This window comes from Nomascus leucogenys, chromosome 12 (genome assembly GCF_006542625.1).
Source record: "Nomascus leucogenys isolate Asia chromosome 12, Asia_NLE_v1, whole genome shotgun sequence".
Lineage (NCBI taxonomy): Eukaryota > Metazoa > Chordata > Mammalia > Primates > Hylobatidae > Nomascus > Nomascus leucogenys.
Window position 1 is genome coordinate 34,260,183 of NC_044392.1, and position 14,731 is coordinate 34,274,913.

The window sequence follows — 14,731 nt, forward strand, 5'->3', positions numbered from 1 at the left end:
ATTCAACAGAAAAGAGGCGCATGGGTAGAAAATGCAGCATTTCCTCTCAGATGCCAGATATTCATCTCCAAAGGTATTAAAAGGAGGGGGTGTGTGCCTGTGTAAAGAGGCTGGTCTTTTCCTAGCAGTACGACTTGGGCAAGTTGCTTGATTTCTTCAAGCCTTTCTTTTCCCGCCTGTGAAACAAAACAAAACAAAACACATATATTCAGGACAAATTCACAATCCTTAAAGAGGGCGGGCAGAGCGATTGGAATGCGGAATGCAGATGAACCAATCGCGTCTCCTGCAGGTTGCGGAGCGGCAGAGGGACCCCGCCCCCTGCATTGTGCTTAGCTCTGATTGGCGTCTCGCGGAGGGGCGGGGCCTGGGCGCGCCGGGCTCACGCTGGGTCCCTGCAGGTCTTGGGGCCCGGGACTCTGGCTGGAGACACCGCCATGGCCGGGCTGTCCCGCGGGTCCGCGCGCGCACTGCTCGCCGCCCTGCTGGCGTCGACGCTGTTGGCGCTGCTCGTGTCGCCCGCGCGGGGTCGCGGCGGCCGGGACCACGGGGACTGGGACGAGGCCTCCCGGCTGCCGCCGCTACCACCCCGCGAGGACGCGGCGCGCGTGGCCCGCTTCGTGACGCACGTCTCCGACTGGGGCGCTCTGGCCACTATCTCCACGCTGGAGGCGGTGCGCGGCCGGCCCTTCGCCGACGTCCTCTCGTTCAGCGACGGGCCCCCGGGCGCGGGCAGCGGCGTGCCCTACTTCTACCTGAGCCCGCTGCAGCTCTCCGTGAGCAACCTGCAGGTGAGCTGGGGCCCGCGGCTTCCCCAGGCGGGCTGTGGGCTGGGCGGCCACAGAGCGAGCCTTCACTCTCCCCAAAATTCTTACCGGGGAGTGGAGCGTGGCTCGAAAGGCTGCCGCTTCTCTGCCGCGCTGGCCGGTGGGCGTTGCAGCGTCCCAGATGTTGGGCAACTGGGTACCAGAAATTTCGCACACGCCTCCGCCACTGGGCCACGCAGTGGGGTAAATTCTCTGCCAGCAGCCCGAGGACTTCTCATCCCTGAGTGGTTCTCAGTCGTCTTGGGGCACAGTGTCTCTATTAACTGTGCTCCTATTCTTTTATTTTTTCCTTTGAGACAGAATCTCACTTTGTGGCCCAGGCTGGAGTGCAGTGGCGCTATCTCAGCTTACTGCAACCTCTGTTCCCAGGTTCAAGCGATTTTCGTGCCTCAGCCTACTGAGTAGCTCGGATTACAGGTGCGTGCCACCACACCCGGCTAATTTTTGTATTTTTAGTAGAGGCGAGGTTTCACCATGTTGGCCAGGCTGGTCTCAAACTCCTGACCTCACGTGATCCACCCGTCTCGGCCTTCCAAAGTGCTGGGATTACAGGCGTGAACCACCGCGCCCGGCCTGGGCTCCTATTCTTAAAGGTTTTACAGGGCATAGAGATTGTTGGGTATTTAAGCACTTTAATATGTGACTTCAGGGTTTCTCACTCTCTTACCCTTCCTGAATTAAGCTTTTCCCTCCTGCAGCAAGAAGCTAACGTACAATATCGTGGACGATTACAATGATTACTGCAGTCTTTAGGCCTCCACAGGCATAGTGGCTCCTCAGTAAGATGCAGAGCTGATTGAAGGTGTATCTCTTCCTCGCCCTTTGCCCACCTTCTAGTGCAGGGCCACACTTACAACTCAGATGGACCTCTGCTGTCTCAGGGATGGGGTCACAGACACCCGGCTTGGGAGGCCGGAAACACAGAGAGTCCGGGAATGGAGCCTGATTTGATGGAGGGTCTTTTTGACAAAGCTCTCACATTTGAGTTCAACTCTGAAAGTACAACATTGTTGATAAAGACAGGATGTAAGAAACTGATGCTTGATTAATCACTTTTCCATTCGCCTTCCATTCATTGTCTCTTCTATTAATTCTTTGAAGTAGGTATTATATACCCCATTCTGCAGATGAAGAACTTGAGGCCTACCTAGGTTAAGCAACTTGTTTAAAGCCAGCGGGCAAACCCCTAGTTTCATCTCAGGTTCATCTTTCTTCAAACCACCTATCACAGGCTGGTGGCCCATCCGCTGAATATGTCCCACAGACCAGTTTGGCCTACACAAAGTTCTGTTTTGTTTTTAATAAATTTGAATTTGTTACCAACATCTTAAAATTTAGATTTTACTTTAAAATGTAAATCTTAACTTTTCTTGAAAAATGGGAAGATCCAGTGACACTGTGGGCCTGCATTCTCTGAGCAAAAACAGAAGCAGTGCCCTCTTTTAGCTAAGGCAGTTACACCCCAGTTCAACATTTTCTTATTCCCAGCCCATTCCACACCTTTAGGCGTTTGCTCAAAACAAACTCACTCCACTCCATCAGTGGTGCTCAACTTTGACTGCCAATCATAGTCACCTAAGAAGGCTTTAAAAATGGGATGCCAAGGTATTTTATTGAAAACACATTTTATTTTAAGACAACACCCCTTCCCCCTCAACAAACCACTCCCTGATGATTCTAATGGGGGAAGAGGGAGATTGACCAATACATAATCATATTTAAATTTGTGAGGTGACTAGGGAGTTGCTGGTATTATTGTCCCCATTTAGGAAGTGAGGAAACACAGACTCAGAGGTGCAGGGACTTACCCTGTGACCAGCCAGCTAATGGCTGTCAGGTAGGACTTTAGCCCAGGTCTTTCATGTTTCTAGAAATAGACAGGACAGTGACAAGGAACCTACCTAGGGCTTTAGGTTTCCATGATGGCAGTGAAAAGAAGTGGCCACATCAGAATTTGTCTGACTTGATTCCATCAATTAGCTGGTCAAAGTTTCTGCTTTTTTCTTTTCCTCCTCCTGACCTCCAGGGTGCTCTGCATTTTTTCTCATTGACGGGGTGAAATGGTTCAGAAGGAACAAGAAGACCTAGGTTTGGGACCATTTCTCATGTGTAAAATGCCTGTCCTCTGTAACTTAGAGATAGGTTGTGAACTTCAAATGTACTTACCACTGGGATGTTTCTTTTGTATGTCTCTTTCTTTGTGGCATTTTTGTATAGTAAATGTCTGTAGGACAGTGTTGCTGATGTTAGCTTGTAGTGGGACCATGTTTGGCTGCAGAGCCAGTGAGTCTGAAGGGAAATCTTGGGATTTGATTATTTGCACCAAGACCTCTTACTATTAGCCTCCCTTCCATTTTGGCATTCTTTTCTTGTGATGTGCCCCTTTCTGTTCTGGTCACTCTTGATTTTTTTTCTCTGACTCACTAAAATAAGTATCCCTCACAGTCAGTTTCCTACTCTTTTGTTCCCTGTAACGATCCTCAGAAGATTGTATACACTCTCATTGTATACACTCTCTTCTAGTCCTTACTAGGACTCACTTCCACATGTGTGTCCATCTCTGACCTCTTCAAAGTTCTCTGTATTTCTGCTTGCTGTTCATTTTTACTTCATTAGTTTGCCACCACTTCAAATTCAACATGTTTAAATCCAGTCCTTCTTCTTCCTCCTGAAACAAGCTGCTTTTGATCTTCTGCATTCCTGTGAGTGGAATTATTGTTTTCTCAGTAAACCCAGTTGGTTCTCACTGCCTCTCCAAATCCCTCAGTTCCCAAGTCCTGACAGTTTTCTGTTGCCTTCTTTGCCTCTGTCCTTGCCCCTTCCTCTTTATTCCTGCCACCTCATCCTTAAGCTTATCATCTCATGCCTAAAAGTACTAGAACAACTCTTACATAGTCTTCCTGTCTGCCCCATCCACCTTGCCTACCCAAATAGATTAACAAAAATACCTGTCACAGCATTGTCCTCTGGCCAGAAACCTTTAACAACACCCAACTGCCTATAGCTGCGTAAGAGCTACCTGGGATGTTTGTTTAAAATTCGTATAGAGGCGGGGTGCGGTGGCTCCAGCCTGTAATCCCAGCACTTTGGGAGGTCGAGGTGAGCGGATCACCTCAGGTCAGGAGTTTGAGACCAGCCTGGCCAATATGGTGAAACCCACCTCTACTAAAAATACAAAAATTAACTGGGTATAGTGGTGTACGCCCGTAGTCCCAGCTATTTGGGAGGCTGAGGTGAGAGTATCACTTGAGCCTGGGAGGCAGAGGTTGCAGTGAGCTGAGATCACACCATTGTACTCCAGCCTGGGTGACAGAGCTTGATTCTGTTTCTAAATAAATAAAATGCAGATAGAGGACAACTTGGTGGCTCATGCTTGTAATCCCAACACTTTGGAAGGCCGAGGTGGGAGGATCACTTGAGTCCAGGATTTTGAGACCAGCCAGGGCAACATAGTGAAACTTCATGTCTACAAAAAATAAAAAAATATTAGCCAGGTGTGGTGATGCACATCTATAGTTCCAGCTATTCAGGAGGCTGAGATGGGAGGATCACATGAGCCCTGGAGGTTGAGGCCACAATGAGCCATGATTGTGCCACTGCACTGGGTGGCTGCCTGGGTGACAGAGTGAGACACTGTCTTAAAAAAAATATTGCAGGCCAGGTGTGGTGTCTCATGCCTGTAATCCTAGCACTTTGGGAGGCCGAGGTGGGTGGATCACAAGGTCAGGAGTTCAAGACCAGCCTGGCCAACATGATGAAACCCGGTCTCTACTAAAAATACAAAAATTAGCCGGGCGTGGTGGCACACACCTGTAATCCCAGCTACTCAAGAGGCTGAGGCAAGAGAATCGCTTGAACCTGGGAGTTGGAGGTTGCAGTGAGCTGAGATCGCACCACTGCACTCCAGCCTGGGTGACAGAGCAAGACTCCTTCTCAAAAAAAAAAAAAAAAAAAAAAATTGCAGTTATTTGGGTTGGGAGTGAAGCCTGTTTCAACATTTTAACCCAAATCGGCATTTTATCAAGCTCTCCAGGCAGATGGGTCTTAGAAAACAGTGCCTAAGGTTGGCCCACAAATTACAATCTAGACTCCTTAACTTGGGTTGGAGCCCTCTCCACTCCCAACCCCAGCCTCCTCCCGTAGGAAAGCCCCTCTTTCCAGCAAATCAGGTTTCTTGGTACTGTTCCTCAAGTCTTAGGCTCACCCAGTTCTGTGTTTCTTGCAGTCAGCGTCTCCTCTCCCTTTAATATGTCCTCCCACCTTCTATCCTGGTTTTGAATATATTATAAAGCTCCTTATAGTTCCTCTATCACTCTAGTCTATGCTGGACATACACATTTGTTTATGTCTGCCTTTTCAACCAGATCATAAACTCAACAGAGGGAGAGAGTTTACCTGCTGAGTGTCCCCCTCCCCCTCTTTGGTCTCCTGTGGTGCCTTGCCTAATAGTTTCTAGACAGTGACTATTTGGCTAAATGATTTCAAAGAAATCTCCTTAGGACTCTGTTTTGATGGGTCACTGTGAAATGGCAAAATTCTCCACACAAGACACTTAGAGCTTAAAGAGCTAAATAGTCTAAAATGCAATGTGTGAATTTTGCTATAATCTGTCAACAGTGCCTTTTATGACGTTGATTTCTGAACAAGAAAGCATTAAGAATTTTACTTGTGTTGCTTTTTGAATGTGGGATAAGACTTACTGTCACTAAAGCAGAAATGAACAACTTCTCCAATTTTGAAATCACATGACAGTTTCTGCTAATGTAAGATAACCAAGCAGCATGATTCAGCTACTTTCTTGCTTAAATCGCATAGTTAGCCAGTTGAGCAACTGTGGTGTTTTTAGCAATGGTTTTGTATTAGAGTTTAACCCTTTAAATCTTTCAGTGAAGCCTATAGAACAGCCTTGAATTTGGGTGTCACTATAATTATAATTCTTCTGATGAATATGGAATAAATTCAGGGTTTCAGAAAAAGTATATTGAAATAATTTTTACCAAGTCAGTTCATTTTAAATATGAACCCCCGGACCCCCTTTGGGGAGTGGTCAGGATACTTTCCAAGTATTATTTTCCCCTGAGTGGAAGGTGATGTTTTACGATTCATTGTTTCGTGGAAGACCAGTCAAGCTCTAGGGATATCATGCATGCAACTTTTGAAATTTATTACCTCTCCAGAAACCATATTTCACATGAGAGGATCTTCATTTTCTCTCTACAGGAGAATCCATATGCTACACTGACAATGACTTTGGCCCAGACCAACTTCTGCAAGAAACATGGATTTGATCCACAAAGTCCCCTTTGTGTTCACATAATGCTGTCAGGAACTGTGACCAAGGTAAGTGGTTATCCTACAGGAAGGGAGATGGTTTCAGAACACCGTCGTATTCACAATGAAAGAATAGATCTTTTTTCTTTTGAGACAGAGTCTCACTCTGTCTCCCAGGCTGGAGTGCAGTGGTGTGATCTCGGCTTACTGCAACCTCTGCCTCCTGGGTTCAAGCAAGTCTTGTGCCTCAGCCTCCCTATAGCTGGGATTACAGGCATGCACCACCACACCCAGCTAATTTTTGTATTTTTAGTAGAGATGGGGTTTCACCATTTTGGCCAGGCTGGTCTCGAACTCCTGACCTCAAGTGATCCACCCACCTCGACCTCCCAAAGTGCTGGGATTACAGGCGTGAGCCACTATGCCTGGCAGAATAGATCTTTTGAGAGTGAAATGCAGTTGATTTGTGATTGCCATGCCCAGTCAGAACATGTTCTATTCTAATAGGTGAAGTAATTCCATGAAAACCAAACGTTTTAATAAGTTGCTTTCATATAGGTGTTAAATAAGATAAGACAAAAATGAATGATTTTCTGAAGCCAAGCAGATGTAACAACTATGAAGCTCCTGTATATAAAGTTATTCTTACTAAAGAGCATCTGGTTGACCAAAGCCCTCTACTCTCTGTTATATTTTACATTGGTATAATGTTTTTTCATGTCTGGGCTCTTTGTCTCCATATTTTAACAGTGGCTTAAAGCAGAGAAAACATATTAAGTAGGCCAACGAGAGGACTATCCATTACTGAAAACTGGAAGTGAATTTAGTTTGGATCGCCTGCTGAAGGGAAGAGGTCAAATACAATCTCAGGAAGAGCAGTGGGCGTGGTGTCAGGAGTGCTGATCTGATTACCCAGCCAGCAGATTTGCTTTTTGACCGTGTCAATCATTAATGCCTCAGACAAGTGTTATTTATGGTCTGTAAATTCTTTGTGGATGCATCTCTGTAGTTGAGTGTCCTTCACTGGCAGGAAAAAGATGGAGGAGCAGCACATGCTTTTGAGTTCTGTTATGTGGCTTCTAAACATTTTTATCCTTCAGTACATTCATCTGTATGTTTAACATGTCCATGTTATGGGACAAATATGCTAAACATTACATGTCTTAGGCACCAGTAATGTTACAGTACTTAGTGTTATTCTAATAGCTCAAAATGCCTTTTTACCAATGAAAGTTGGTATTATACTTAGAGTGGTTTCCCACTTCGTTATATCTGTTATCACCAACTATTGAAATCTTTATTCTCTGCATTCTTTACATTTCCGTTATTTTCTCTTGATTCCTTAAGGTTAAGATCAAGATTTACAACTAAGTAAACTCTTAGGATTTATAGAATGCTAGAATCACACATTCTTTTTTTTTTTTTTTTTTTTTGAGATGGAGTCTTGCTCTATCACCCAGGCTGGAGTGCAGTGGCGCGATCTCGGCTCACTGCAAGCTCCGCCTCCCGGGTTCACGCCATTCTCCTGCCTCAGCCTCCCGATTATCTGGGACTACAGGTGCCCACCACCACGCCTGGTTAATTTTTTTTTTTTTTTAGTAGAGGTGGGGTTTCACCGTGTTAGCCAAGATGGTCTGGGTCTCCTGACCTCGTGATCCACCCGCCTCAGCCTCCCAAAGTGCTGGGATTACAGGCGTGAGCCACCGCACCCGGCCTAATCACACATTCTTAACAAATAAGAAGATAAATTGTTACTGCTATAAGAATGTTTATTTCATATATGTCCTTTAGGTGAATGAAACAGAAATGGATATTGCAAAGCATTCATTATTCATTCGACACCCTGAGATGAAAACCTGGCCTTCCAGCCATAATTGGTTCTTTGCTAAGTTGAATATAACCAATATCTGGGTCTTGGACTACTTTGGTGGACCAAAAATCGTGACACCGGAAGAATATTATAATGTCACAGTTCAGTAAGTACTTACACATCTTTCACCTAAGATTGCCGCCCTTACAGCCATCCTCAGCCTTCTAAGGCAAGGGAGGTTTAACCGTTTCATGTGCCCTGGACACCCTGGGCAGTCTGGTAAAGCCACTGACTCCTTCTCAGAATAATGTTTTAAACACATAAAATACAGAGGATTAAGAAAATCAACTATAATGAAATACATTTATAAAAATATTTGTAAATGTGTGGTATAATCGTTTTATTAATATATTAAATATAAGATCTAGTAATAAGTCTATTACTTTTTCTTTTTTTTTTCAAGACAGAGTCTTACTCTGTCACCCAGGCTGAGTGCAGTGGCTCATTGCAGCCTCCACCTAGTGGGTTCAAACGATTCTTGTGCCTCAAGCCTCCCAAGCAGCTGGGAATACATGCACAGACCACTGCACCCAGCTGATTTTTTGTATTTTCATAAAGACAGGGTTTTGCCATGTTGCCCAGGGTGGTGTCGAACTCCTGAGCTCAGGCAGTCTGCCTCCCAAAGTGCTAGGATTATAGGCATGAGCCACCGTGCCTGGCCTTTTCTGTGCTTTTAAAGTAGTGAGGATTGAAGACAATATTTTAAGACATTTGCAACACCTGTAACATGATATGAAAGTATCTGTGATTTCTCTATTTCTATTGGAGACAGTCACAGATATGCTGTCACCCTGTGGTTTATTCCCTACATTCATTATTGAAGGAAATGACACATTCAGTTAGAGCCTAATGAAAATAAAAAAAAAATTTTTTTTGAGCCAAGTTCATAGACCCCCTGAACTCTGTCTACAGGCCTGGACACCAGGTTGAGACTCCATTTTAAGGCTATGCTTGTTGGGCCCTGAACAGAGCCCAGTTATGACCCACGGTGGCATTTTCTCATGAGACTTAGACTTAGGTGCTCCTGGACTGTGAATGTCCTTCATCTGAGTCTGAGCAGGTAACCCCGTGCCATCAGCCCCAGTACTACAAATGCCTATGGGGATGTGTGGTTTATCCCACCAAGAAGTGCTTGGAAGGGAGGAGGCTGAGATAAAAGAGGCCATGGGCGAAAATAAAGCCCAGGACCTGAAGACAGAAAGGGAAAGGAAAGACGAGTGTAATTGGAGTCTTTGGAGTTAGCTCAGGGTTCAGATGAGGGAATACAAGGGACTGGTGATTCTCCTGGGTGACACAGGGAATTCTGGCATATCTGGGGAGGTGATAAGAACAGTAACAATAACAGCTAGTGTCCATTGTTTATTACTGGCTGAGTGCTATACTGGCTACTTTTCATGTATTAACTCACTCAATTCTCACCACATCCCTATCTTGCGCAACCTTCCACTGCAACAGGTAGGTGCTGTTTTTCCACATGTGTGAAATGGAAAGCTGATGCACAGAGAACAAACTGGCCTAAAGTCTTGCAGCCAGGAAGTGGTGGTGCTGGGACTCAAACCCCGGCATTCTTGCTCCAGAGCCGTCACCTGACTTCTATCCATGATGCTGTACTTCTCTTCTGGCTGCCTCACTGGTAGCTGGCCAGGCTCCTAGCTCAGTGTAATTTATAATGCACTTTCTGTTTGTAATGACTGACTGCTGTTTCAGGAGATTACGGTGATGATACTAAGGTAGACTTGTAGTTTGTAGGTCATTTGAGGGCTTATATTCTTAGCATTTATTTAATCTGTGTCTTTTTCAATTGTAGAACAGTTCCATGTTGAACTATTGACTCCCTACCATGATTGGAAATTTCTTGACAGCGAAGCTCAGTTTTGTTTTGTTTCTGTTTTTTTTTTAATTCCAAGCAGGGCCTAGGACGGTGTGTGTCATAGAGCAAGTGTTTAGGAATGATTGTCTGGCTCATTACTTGAGACAAACACTCTCACACTCTGTTGGAATAAAGAATTCCACAGTCCTGGCGCTTATTTTGCTGCTGTGCATGCAGGAGAGGCACGGGCCACTGATCGTCTTCTGGGCTGGCAAAGCCATCTGAATTTGTAGGAATGTAGAGGTAGCAATTACAACTTTATTCTCTGGCAACAAATTATCAGGATGACTGTTAAGAATGACAGGCCTGCTCTTTGAAGTTAAAGTTTACTTTCACAGGGCATAATCTCTTAAGCGCAGTTATCTTTATATAAATAACATGCCCAAAGGCAGTGCCTGGTTTAATAACAAAATGAAACTTTTCCCATAAGTCTCCACACTGAGTAAGTGAGTAAAACAGATACTTTTGAGGTTCCCACTTTATTATGCAGACAAAGGAGCATTTCTTTGCAGCACAGAGATAGAACATTTTTTCCTTGTCCTGAGAGGAGGCCCAAAGGCTAGAGCAGATGTGACCCTTCTGAGGCAGTGCACCAGAACCCAAGGGATGGGCAGTGCCTGAAAGCTGCCCGCTCTGACTGGGTGCCTCTGGCTAGGAATTGTCCATCTCCGAGTCTAGGAGTCCCCCTACTAATCCCACCCACCAGGTTTGCCACCAGAGCTGTTTAATAGTCCGGGGAGCGTACAGTGATATCTGTGAGGACCAGGGCCCCCGTCTTCTTGGAGAACCACTCACAGGGGCCTCAAAGGCGTTCTGGAGCTTCCCCACTTTGGCAGCCACCTTGCTTGGCTTGCCCAGATCAGTTTTGGAAGGTATTATTCCTCCAAATACCATGAAGCCCTCTGCATCTGAAATCTGTTTCACACAGATGGAGACTGCCACTTGTGAGAGCTGATATGGAGCTTAACTGAATGTGGTTTGCCTCATTGGACTGTTGGGTGAAGACCCTGTGAGCATGTTTGCATGCTCAGTGGAAGGCTTAAGTGTCTACACGAAGCACTTGCTGGCACCCTGGAACAAGCAGTTCTTTTTTTTTTTTTTTTTTTTTTTTTGAGATGGAGTCACTCTGTTGCTCAGGCTGGAGTGTGGTGGTGTGATCTCGGCTCACTGCAAGCTCCGCCTCCTGGGTTCACGCCATTCTCCTGCCTCAGCCTCCTGAGCAGCTGGGACCACAGGCGCCTGCCACCACCCTGGCTAATTTTTTGTATTTTTAGTAGAGGCAAGGTTTCATCGTGTCAGCCAGGATGGTCTCAATCTCCTGACCTCGTGATTCGCCCGCCTCGGCCTCCCAAAGTGCTGGGATTACAGGTGTGAGCCACTGCGCCCGGCCAATAAGCAGTTCTTATAAGCATAAGCATTGCTTTCGACCACTGTTAAGTCTGGGCAGCAGCATGTTTGTGCTAAGCCTCATTTTGTCTCCTCTGGTGCACATCCAGATATTTCCTAGCAAACACACAGGTAACAAAAGGTCATGGATTACAGACTTGCCCAGAGATGGATTCCCTGGTTGGTGGCAGCAGAAAGGGGGAAAGTTCACCTCCCAGCTGTGGTCAGTATCACTGGGCAATGGCTAATCACTGCTCTTCTGCCCTGATGTTCAGGACCCCTTCTGTTCTCAACTATTTTTGTCTTTTAAACCTTCAGATACTCTTAAATGAGATAACAACAGCAGCCACGGCAGTGGCCTGCTTCTTGCTACATCCTAGTAGCGTTTATCAAAGTGTGTCAGAATCATACTTGGAGAGGAGGGTTGCTTGCTAAAATGAGGATTCCTAGGCCCCACTCTCAACCGACTGAAACCAAAACTCAGGAATCTGCGTTTTAACAAACCCAAGTGGTTATTTAGTATATTCCAGTGGTTGAAATGAACTCAAAGTCTTAACTTAGATCAGAAATTTTATCTAGTCCTTCACTAGAATGAATTAATTTTTAAGATTTGTTAACCCAGTTTAACAAAATAATTCTTCTCTGTTCCCCTTTCTAGGTGAAGCAGACTGTGGTGAATTTAGCAACACTTAACGAAGTTTCTTAAAGTGGCTCATACATGCTTAAAAGGCTTAATGTTTCCTCTGGAAAGCATCCCAGAATATTAGCCAGTTTTCTGTCACATGCTGGTTTGTTTGCTTGCTTGTTTACTTGCTTGTTTACCAATAGATTTGACCTGTTATTGGATTTCTTGGAAGATGTGGTAACTACTTTTTTCATATTTTGAAGCCATTTTCATAGAGAAATATCCTTCACTATAATCAAATAAGTTTTGTCCCATCAATTCCAAAGATGTTTCCAGTGGTGCTCTTGAAGAGGAATGAGTACCAGATTTAAATTGCCCATTGGCATTTGAAGGTAGTTGAGTATGTGTTCTTTATTCCTAGAAGCCACTGTGCTTGGTAGAGTGCGTCACTCACCACAGCTGCCTCCTGAGCTGCCTGAGCCTGGTGCAAAAGGATTGGCCTCCATTATGGTGCTCCTGAATAAATCTTGCCAAGATAGACAAACTGATGAAACTCAAATGGAGCTTCCTACTCATGTTGATTTATGTCTCACAATCCTGGGTATTGTTAATTCAACATAGGGTGAAACTATTTCTGATAAAGAACTTTTTGAAAAACTTTTTATACTCTAAAGTGATACTCAGAACAAAAGAAAGTCATAAAACTCCTGAATTTAATTTCCCCACCTAAGTCGAGACTGTATTATCAAAACACATGTGCACACAGATTATTTTTTGGCCCCAAAACTGGATTGCAAAAGAAAGAGGAGAAGAATATTGCGTGTGTTCTGGTATTCTTTTATAAGTAAAGTTTACCCAGGCATGGACCAGCTTCAACCAGGGACAAAATCCCCTCCCAAACCACTCTCCACAGCTTTTTAAAAATACTGCTACTCTTAACAATTACCTAAGGACTTCCTCAACTGCTCCAAATCTCTTAATAGCTTCTAGTGCTGCTACAATCTAAGTCAGGTCACCAGAGGGAAGAGAACATGGCATTAAAAGAATCACGTCTTCAGAAGAGAAGACACTAATATTATTACCCATATACATGATTTCAGAAGATGACATAAGATTCCTCTTAAAGAGGAAATGTCAGGAATCAAGCCACCGAATCCTTAAATGGCAAAGAGAAAAGTTGAATGTGAGTCATTGTGTCTGAAAACTACGAAGTGAACTTAACTGAGATCCAGCAAACAGGTTCTGTTTAAGAAAAATAATTTACACTAAATTTAGTAAAATGGACTTCTTATTCAAAGCATCAATAATTAAAAGAATTATTTTAATGAAATATGTTGGATTCGTTTTCTTAAACATAGACATTAATATTTATTACACTTTGTTTTATTGTCTACTGTTGAAATAGCATGCTCCTAAATCAGTCACTGGCTGTTTCAAAACTTAAAGTGAATAATACCACTCTTTCCAATTGGCAAAAGGCTCATTATACCCTAAAATTCTGGGCATGGCCAGATCTAGCCTTTGCCACAGGTTCTGCCTCAGGGATTTGGTTGCCGGTGTACCTTGTGATAGAATTAGGTTGAGGGCAGCTATTTGGTTTCCTCCCTTTACCCACTTACTGAGTTTTTTCTCCAGCATTTGGAACCACATAAATACATATCGACATTCAGGTAAGATCTAGTTATCATACAGAGTAAAGTCAACCAGTGTTTCACAGCAGGCGCTGCAGATTCTTTTATAATTGAATGTGCCAGAATATGTCCCTGTTAATATTCCAGTTAGCCACTAGGGGGCACTGTGGACTACTTTTTGTGCAAGTGTGGGTTTCTTACACAGCCAAATCAAGCCCCCAGGAATAATGCCCTGAAGTAAATGCAGCTCAGCAGGGGCAAGAGGAGAAGCAGAGGCCTCATTTGCTGCTGCTGCTGCTGCTGCTGCTGCTAGGTTTTCCTGGCTTTATCACTCCCTCCACATCATGCGCTTCTACATCAGGCTTCCGGTCCCCTTGCACCCCACCTGCTGCAGAAGGAGAACAGATCCCTGGGCTCAAACAGCTAGGAGATGAGTGTCTTAGAGGGGTGGGGAGGGGGAGTCAGCTTTGGTGCAGACAGCAGGACAGGTCCTGATAGATAAAAGTGGAAAGAGGGGCCGGGCGCGGTGGCTCACGCTTGTAATCCCAGCACCTTGGGAGGCCGAGGCGGGTGGATCACGAGATCAGGAGATCGAGACCATCCTGGCTAACACGGTGAAACCCCGTCTCTACTAAAAATACAAAAAATTATCCGGGCGTGGTGGCGGGCGCCTGTAGTCCCAGCTACTCGGGAGGCTGAGGCAGGAGAATGGCGTGAACCCGGGAGGCGGAGCTTGCAGTGAGCCGAGACCACGCCACTGCACTCCAGCCTCGGCGATGGAGCTAGACTCCGTCTCAAAAAAAAAAAAAAAAAAAAAAAGTGGAAAGAGGGAGTGGCTCAGGAGCCTGAAGCTACAGAGTCCAGACAGCTGCCTTTGGCAGATGCTGTCTTGACTATCCCTCTGCACTCAGCTGGTCAAGGCCATTTGTCTTTACCGACCATGGCCAATAATCAGTTTATTCTGTCTTCTAGTCCAGGTTCAAAGTCCTTGACAAGTATGTGGGGGAGTGGAGGAAAATCTTTATGAAATGTGATGAAGTTCTATGAAATAAATGCATCAGATATTCTGAGGAGATTGCTAGTGTGATGTACCCTTCTTAGTAATATTTAGACTGAAGATCACAAAGTAATTGAAAAGGAGACTACTTTCTTTTAATGGAGCATGTTTTTCAGTTTTAGTACTGAGGAAATAATGCTCTAATTTGTGTAATGCTGGTTAGTCAGTGTCTCCTAGGGGAATTCCAAACTGTC

The 14,731-nt window shown here is 44.9% G+C and overlaps 1 protein-coding gene across 1 annotated transcript; it reads left to right on the plus strand.

Annotated features, from left to right (window-relative positions):
* The first annotated feature begins 356 nt into the window (after window positions 1-356).
* On the plus strand, window positions 357-13,179 carry CREG1 (cellular repressor of E1A stimulated genes 1). The gene is made up of 4 exons (XM_003258815.4): window positions 357-791; window positions 6,048-6,167; window positions 7,890-8,074; window positions 11,883-13,179. Exons 1-4 carry the CDS (start codon window positions 438-440, stop codon window positions 11,884-11,886), a joined length of 663 nt encoding a protein of 220 aa, XP_003258863.1. The 5' UTR covers window positions 357-437; the 3' UTR covers window positions 11,887-13,179.
* Window positions 13,180-14,731: the final 1,552 nt, after the last annotated feature.